The sequence below is a fragment of the Otolemur garnettii genome, unplaced genomic scaffold (genome assembly GCF_000181295.1).
Source record: "Otolemur garnettii isolate 467f Iridium unplaced genomic scaffold, OtoGar3 scaffold00152, whole genome shotgun sequence".
In the NCBI taxonomy this organism is placed as follows: domain Eukaryota; kingdom Metazoa; phylum Chordata; class Mammalia; order Primates; family Galagidae; genus Otolemur; species Otolemur garnettii.
In genome coordinates this window covers 2,603,937-2,611,937 of record NW_003852547.1, presented here as the reverse complement: position 1 = coordinate 2,611,937, position 8,001 = coordinate 2,603,937, and the positions used below count along the sequence as shown (strand labels likewise).

The following is an 8,001-nucleotide window of genomic DNA, read 5'->3' as shown; positions in this document are numbered from 1 at the left end:
GAGCAAGCAATTCACAAGACAAAATATATAGAACCAATAAACTCAAAAAAATGTTCTATTTCCTTAGTAATCAGAGAGTTGCAAGGTAGAACAGTGTGATACTATCCTCTCAGGAAATGACTAATACTAACTCATCAAGCAGGTCTCTCTCTGCTCAGATGTCCCTTTCTCCAGGAAGCTCTTTCTGGCTCCCGGGCTGGGTCAGGTGGTCCCCTGACCCCAGTCCCACAGCCCTCCAAGGTCATCCATCCTGGGTCCTCACTGTTGGGAAACGTGAACGCGCCTGTCTCTCTCACTGGACCGTAAGTGCCGGGAGCAACAGCGCAGGGCTGTTGTTGGTCACTGCTGTGTCACTAGTACCGCCCAGCACAGGGCCTGGAACATAGGAGGCACTTGGGCAACCAATGTGGAATAAATAAATGAATGGGGAAACTGAGGCCAGGTCATTTGCAGAATTGGGATTGAGTTTTGATTCTATCATATCTTTAATCCACGTAAGATAGACATAGCCAAGTGCCTGGAACTGACCAAATGTCAATCTTTCCCTCCTATTTTGAGATTCTACCAAGTCTCTCCGTACTGAAGGGAGGGACCAGGTCTGGTCGTCTGTCGTCTCTTCACTGAGTCCTCCCAGATGCTTGGTTACACAACGTTTCTCATAGGGACAATGGAACTGAATCTCTTGGGAGCCAGTTCTAAACCTCTCACCTCCCGAAACTTTCGCGATCCTCCAGGACCATAGAGAGTTGAGTACGGACCGCCCCTCTCTCCCGAGGGAGCGGTGAGGGCGGGCCCGAGAGCCAGAGATGCCGGAAGTGAGGCGATCCGGGGGCGCGCTAGCTGCACTGGCGGTAGGACGTCTCGGTCCCCTCCGGTCTTTTCCTCAAGGCAAGCAGGTGAGTCTTAGTGGTGCTGAGACCGCGGGGCCGGGGCAAGAGGGGCAGGTACGGAAGCCAGTCATTCCTGTGTCTCAGATAAGTACAAGGCCGGATGGGAGGGGGCGTTTAGGGGCAAGCCCTGGAGGCTGGGACAACCGAAGGCGGGAGACCGTGTGGGCGGAGCATATGCCACCTGGTGCTTACTAGGGGCGGGGCGAAAGGGTTTGTGGTCCAGCAAGGGGCGGGGCGAGCCGAGGTGGCAATTCAGTGGGCGAGGCTTTGTGGAACCTCGGGCGCTGAGTGTTTGCGGCTTGAGGCCCTGGAATCCCGGGATTTGGGGGCGGTACGACTCTGCGTACCAGCGGGGGAGAAGGGAATGGACATGCCGATGTCTCACTGGCTCCTGTCGCCACGTCTTCTCTCTCAGGCTCCTGATGGACCCTGGGAAGGACCAAGAGGGAGTGCGGCAGCCTGCAGGGCCACCCACAAGGAAGAAATTTGTCATACCACTGGACGAGGATGAGGTCCCTCTTGCAGTGGTAGGACGAGGAGATGGGGGGGGCCTTAGGGGTGTTGGGAGTAAGGAGACAAGAAAGGACCTGTGGGACCACAGTACTGACTGGGATATGTGAGAGCCAAAGTCCCTCGGGAAAACAGCCCTTTGTCTCCTACAGGTCTGTTTCCAATCTGTAAAATGGTAGAGTGGGTTCAAGCGCAGCCCCGACCAAAAAAAAAAAAAAGGTAGGGTGGTTCTAACAAACACCTCTTCCTTCTAAGGAAGAGGCTATAGATTGGTAACTAGCAGGTGGTCCTGAGATGGGTTTTATTGTGTCCAGCACCCTGCTCTTTTTTTTTTTTTTTTTTGTAGAGACAGAGTCTCACTTCATTGCTCTCAGTAGAGGGCCATGGTGTCACACAGCTCACAGCAACCTCCAGCTCTCCTGGGCCTAAGCGATTCTCTTTCCTCAGCCTGTGTAGCTGGGACTGTAGGCACCTGCCACAACGCCTGGCTATTCTTTTTTTGTTGTTGAAGTTTGGCCAGGGCTGGGTTTGAACCTGCCACACTCAGTATATGGGGTGGGCACCCTACCCACTGAGCCACAGGCGCCGCCCACCCTGCTTTTATTTTATTTTGAGACAGAGTCTCACTATGTTGCCCACAGTAGAGTGCTGTGGCGTCATAGCCCACAGCAACCTCCAACTCTTGGGCTTAAGCGATTCTCTTGCCTCAGCCTCCCAAGTAGCTGGGAGTACAGCACCCGCCACAAGGCCCAGCTATTTCCCACCGTGCTTTTTCAAGATGTGAATTTATTGTTGACTTTTAAGAATTGGAAGTGTTTGCAATTAGAATAAGAAAGGCTATACTTTTGACAACTTTTGGTAAATCAAGGGATCTGCCAACACTAAAATCTCCTTCTCACAGAAAAGCAATCAACTGGTGCCATTTATGCTGTGAAGAAAAAGAAAGTGGGTGAAGGATATGGGCAGTGTAACAAGAAGGGGGGATTCCTTAGATAGGAAGGTCAAGGGAAGGCTTTGCCGAGGCAGTGACATCTCAGCAGAGATGTGAAAGAGGTGAGAGAGTGAGCCCTGCACGCATCTTTCCAGAGAGGACAGACTGTAAAGGCCTTGAGGTCAGAGAGACCCTAACAAGTTTGGAGGCCAGTGGAGCTGGAATTGAGAAACCTGGGGAAGTAGTAGGAGGCACAGTCCCTGAGGCAAGGGGGCAGGGCCAGATCTAGAGTCTCATGGGCTGTGGGTTTTACTCTGAGGCAGGAGCTACCCAAGAACTCTGAACAGAGGAGGGCCATGATGACTTGTAGGGCACAGACTGTGGCAGGGGTGAGGGTGTAGACAGGGAGTTGGTGAGGAGGTGACTTCATTGATCCAAGGGAGAGATATGGTGGCTGAGATCAGGGTGGAGGCTGAGGAGGTGTGGAGAAGGGGCTGGATTCAGAGTTCCCAGCCCTTATGGCATTGCCTCTGGAAGGGACATGGGGAAGAAGGAGAATGGACCAACTTGAGGAAGGGGGACTGACACAGGCAAGGGCTCATGTGTTTCCTCCAGGTTCCCCTCCACTGTTCTTTTCTCCCCATAGGCCAAGCCCTTATTCAAGTCTACACGGAGCCTTCCTGCTGTGGATACCTCAGCTCAGGTGGCCCCTCAAACCTACGCTGAGTATGCCATCTCACGGCCTGCAGGAGGGGCTGGAGCCACATACCCTACAGGGTCAGAGTCCCAGGCAGGAGAGACCCCCAACCAGGCTCCAAAACCAGGGGCCAAATCCAACAGCATCATTGTGAGCCCCCGGCAGGTGAGGAGGGAGATAGGGAAGTGGAACTTGGAGATTTTGGAGGGGTGAGGGAAATACTGGTACAGGGATGATTTTGGAAGGGAGCAGGAGGTCTGAGTTTTAGGCATTTTGTCCTCTGCTGTGCCATTCATTCATTCAACAACTATGTGTGGGTTGAGGGTGCCCCAGCTCTTCTTAGGGCTGTGACTGTGTTTGTGCAGCTTTGTTTCCTAACCCAGGTTTGTTCATTTATTCGGAATATAATTTTTTTTTTTTTTTTTTTTTGAGACAGAGCCTCAAGCTGTCCCCCTGGGTAGAGTGCCGTGGCATTACAGCTCACAGCAACCTCCAACTCCTGGGCTCAAGCGAGTCTCCTGCCTCTGCCTCCCAAGTAGCTGGGACCACAGGCACCCGCCACAACGCCCGGCTATTTTTTGGTTGCAGCCGTCATTGTTGTTTGGCGGGTCCGGGCTGGGGATTCGAACCCGCCACCTTAGGTGTACGTGGCTGGCGCCTTAGCCGGGTGAGCTATAGGCGCCGAGCCTATTTGGAATATAATTAATGAACTTGGGCCTGAGTTTGCACCCTTGCTCTGTCACTTCGTAGCTGTGTGATCTTGGGCAGATGACTTAACCCATCTATGCCTTTAAGTGGGGGATTTGTCCACTTATTTAGTCCACATATGTGTATTGGCAATACCAAATGCTGTTCTAGGCGCTGGGGACAGATTAGCAGAATGAAAACAGATAAAGTCTCTGCCACTGACCAAGCCAACATTCTATTGCAGGAGAGTAGAAATATACCAAGATAATAATAGGGCTGAGGGTTGGTCGCTATGGCTCACACTTGTAACCACAGCACTTTGGGAGGCAGAGGCAGGCAGATTGCTTGAGGCGAAGAGTTCAAGACCAACCCAAGCAGCATACTGAGACGTCATCTCTACCAAAAAAAAAAAATTAACTAGACATAGTAATAAAATGAATTAAATAAAAATAATAGGACTTAGAGGGACTTTACCTAACAAATGCAAGCAGTGTAACCTAGTTCTTTGTACTCTCAGTGAATCTCCAACAATAAAAATAAATAAATAATAAATAAAAATAGAAGGGCCTAGGCATGTGAAAAGATGCTCAACAACATCAGCCCTCAGAGACATGGACATTAAAACCACAGTGAGGCCGGGGGTGGTGGCCCACCACCTATAATTCCAGCACTTTGAGATGCTGAAGTGGGAGGAATGCTATTAGCCAGGCTGGGTGGTGCATGGCTGTAGTCCCAGCTACTTGGGAGGCTGAGGCAGGAGGATCACTTGAGCCTAGGAGTTTGAGGTTGCTGTGGGCTAGACTGATAACATAGCTCTCTACCCTGGGCAACAGAGTGAGACTGTCTCAAAAACAAAATAAAAAACAAAGCCAGGCCCCATGGCTCACACCTGTAATCCTAGCACTCTGGGAGGCTGAAATGGGTAGATTGTTTGCACTCATGAGTTCGAGACCAGCCTGAGCAACAGTGAGACCCTGTCTCTACTAAACATGAAAAACTGGGCTCGGCGCCTGTGGCTCCAGTGGCTAAGGTGCCAGCCACATATACCTAAGGTGGTGGGTTCGAATCCAGCCTGGACCCACCAAACAACAATGATGGCTGCAACCAAAAAGTAGCCGGGCGTTGTGGCGGGCGCCTGTGGTCCCAGCTACTTGGGAGGCGGAGGCAGGAGACTTGCTTGAGCCCAGGAGTTGGAGGTTGCTGTGAGCTGTGATGCCACAGCACTCTATCCAGGGGGACAGCTTGAGGCTCTGTCTCAAGGAAAAAAATAAAATAAAATAAAAATGAAAAACTGAGGCAAGAGGATTGCTTGAGCCCAAGAGTTTGAGGTTATTGTGAGGTACGATGCCATGGCGCTCTACTAAGGGCACCAAAGTGAGACTGTCTCAAAAAAATTAAATAAATTGGCCTGGTATGGTGGCTCATACCTGTATTCCTAACACTCTGGGAGGCTAAGGCATTTAAGGATTGCCTGAGCTCATGGGTTCAAGACCAACCTGAGCCAGATTAAGATCCCTGTCTCTAAAAATAGCCAAGTATTGTGATAGGCACCTATAGTCCCAGCTACTTGGGAGACTAAGGCTTGAGCCCAAAAGTTTGAGTTTGCTGTGAGTCGTGATGCCAGAGCACTCTACTGAGTGTGATAAAGTGAGTGTGTAAATAAATAAAACAAAAAAACCCCAAATAACCAAACAAAAATTGGAGACCATATGACCGAGCAGTTCCACTTCTAGGTACATAATCAAGAGAAAACATGTACCTGTATATCTACTCAAAAGTTTGTTTATGGCAGTATTAATCCATAATAGCCCCAAAGTGGAAACAACCCAGTGTCCGTCAACTGGTGACTGGCTTTTGTCACTTAGCATAAGGCTCTCAGGGTTTCTCCATGTTGTAGCATATATCAATGTTTCGTTCCTTTTTATGGAAGAATAGTTGATGGACATTTGAATTGCTCACACTGTTCTTTTTTTTCTTTTTCTTTTTTTTTCTTTTAAGAGACAGAGTCTCACTCTTTTACCCTCGGTAGAGTACTGTAGTGTCACAGCTCACAGCAACCTCTAGCTCTTGGGCTTAAGTGATTCTTTTGCCTCAGCCTCCCGAGTAGCTGGGACCACAGGCACCCACCAAAACACCCGGCTATTTTTTGTTGCAGTTTGGCTGGGGCAGGTTTGAACCCGCCACTCTTGGTTTATGGGGCGGCACCCTACTCACTGAGCCACAGGCGCTGCGTGAATATTAACATTTCTGTGCAGGTTTTTTTTTTTTTTTTTTGGGACAGAGTTTTATTATGTTGCCCCCGGTAGAGTGCAGTGGCCGTTACAGCTCACTACAACCTCAGACTCTTGGACTTAAGCAATTCTCTTGCCTCGGCCTCCCAGGTAGCTGGCTCTTCAGGTGCCCGCCACAGTGCCCGGCTATTTTTTTCTTGCAGTTGTCATTGTTGTTTAGCAGGCCGGGACAGGGTTTAAACCCATCAGCCTCAGTGCATGTGTCTATCACTAACCACTGTGCTACAGGCACCAAGCTGTGTGTGCAGGTTTTTGTGTGGATGTGTTTTTTACTTTCTCAGGTATGTACCTAGGAGTGAATTTCCTTGGGTTATGTGGTAACTCTGAATTTAACTTTTTCAGGAACTTGTAAACTTTTAAAATTCTGCATCATTTTATATTTCATCAGCAGTTATAAGGGTTCCAATCTTTCCCTATGCTCACCATTGTCGTTGTCCTTTTTTTTTTTTTTTTGAGACAGAGTCTCACTATGTCACCCTCGGTAGAGTGCTGTGGTGTCATAGCTCACAGCAACCTCAAACTCTTGGGCTTAAGTGATTCTCTTGCTTCAGCCTCCCAAGTAGCTGGGACTATAGGTTCCTGCCACAGTGCCCAGGAACAGTTGTCATTGTTTAGCTGGCCTGGGTGGGGTTTGAACCCTCCAGCCTTGGTGTATGTGGCTGGCGCCATAACCACTGTGCTATAGGCATTGTCCTTTTTTTTGAGACAGAGTCTCACTCTGTCACCCTCTCTCACCCTGAGTAGAGTGCTGTGGCATCATCATAGCTCATAGCAGCAACCTCAAAGTCTTGAGCTCAAATGATCTTCCTACCTCAGCCTCCCAAGTAGCTGGAACTATAGGCACCCACCTCAATGCCCAGCTTGTTTTTCTATTTTAGTAGAGACAGGGTCTCACTCTTGCTCAGGCTGGTCTCAAACTCCTGAGCTCAAGCAGTCCACCTGCCTTGGCCTCCCAGAGTACTGGGAGTATACCAGGGAGCCATCGAACCCAGCCTGTCTTTTTGATTTTAGCCATTCTAGTAGGTGTGAAGAGGACAAAGCAAACCTTTCAAAGTTAAAGTTCTTTCCTGTCCCTCCCTTGCTTCACTTGGTAACTATACATTCATCGTGAGATTATTTTGTTTAATGTCTTTGAAGGGAAAACAAACTTTTTTCCTACTTTCATACACCACTCAGTACAGTGTTTCCGACACCAGATATATAGGGTTTTCCCCACACACCTAGCAGTTCTCCAGCAGACACGAGCTGAGTATCCTCTAATTCCATTCAGCGCAGACACTGTCTACTGGGAAATAGTGTCAGATCCTATAGATTGTAGGCTCAGTCCCACAGGACTGTCCCCTACTTCAGATGCCAGTTGCAAATAAGGGTGACGCCGCTGTCACCTCTACTTCTGATGTGAGCTGTAAGATGGGGTTTTTATGGCCCCTTCCTTGAGTTCAGTTAATTGGCTAGAGAGGCTCACGGTTTTGGAGAAATGCTCGATATACCTACTGGTTTGTTACAAAGGATATAATTAATGACACAGATGAACAGCCGGCTGAAGAGATACATACATGGGGTGACACATGGGAAGGGGCGTGGACCCATCCTCCAGTAACACCCAGTATTCAGCTGTCTGGAAGCACTCTGAGCTCTGTCCTTTTGGGGTTTTATGGAGACTTCATTATGTAGGCATGATTGATTATGTCACTGGTCATTGGGGATTAATAACTCAACCTTCAGCCCCTTTCTCCTCCCTAGAGGTGGGGGTGGGGTAGGGCTGAAGGCTCCCTCTGATGACATGGCTCATTCCCCATCTTGAGGCTACCAGGAGCCCAAGAGTTACCTCACAAGAATACAACATACTCCTCTTACCCAGGAAATTCCAGAGGATTTAGGAACTCTGTGTCAGATGTTATCACTCAGGAAATGACAAAGGTCTTCTTAGGAGCTCTGTCTCAGGAACTGGAGGATCAAAGACCATCCATTAGGCTCAGCACCCATAGCACAGTG

General features: G+C 49.2%; 1 protein-coding gene across 1 annotated transcript in view; it reads left to right on the top strand.

Annotated features, from left to right (window-relative positions):
• Positions 1 to 753: 753 nt before the first annotated feature.
• The window catches only part of ERCC1 (ERCC excision repair 1, endonuclease non-catalytic subunit), a 19,158-nt gene continuing 11,910 nt past the window's right edge, over positions 754 to 8,001 (top strand). The window contains exons 1-3 of the mRNA XM_023518958.1: positions 754 to 896; positions 1,306 to 1,417; positions 2,978 to 3,193. Of these exons, the coding sequence (XP_023374726.1) occupies positions 1,313 to 1,417; positions 2,978 to 3,193 (321 nt within the window). The 5' untranslated portion in view covers positions 754 to 896; positions 1,306 to 1,312. The remainder of the gene's footprint in view (positions 897 to 1,305; positions 1,418 to 2,977; positions 3,194 to 8,001) is intronic.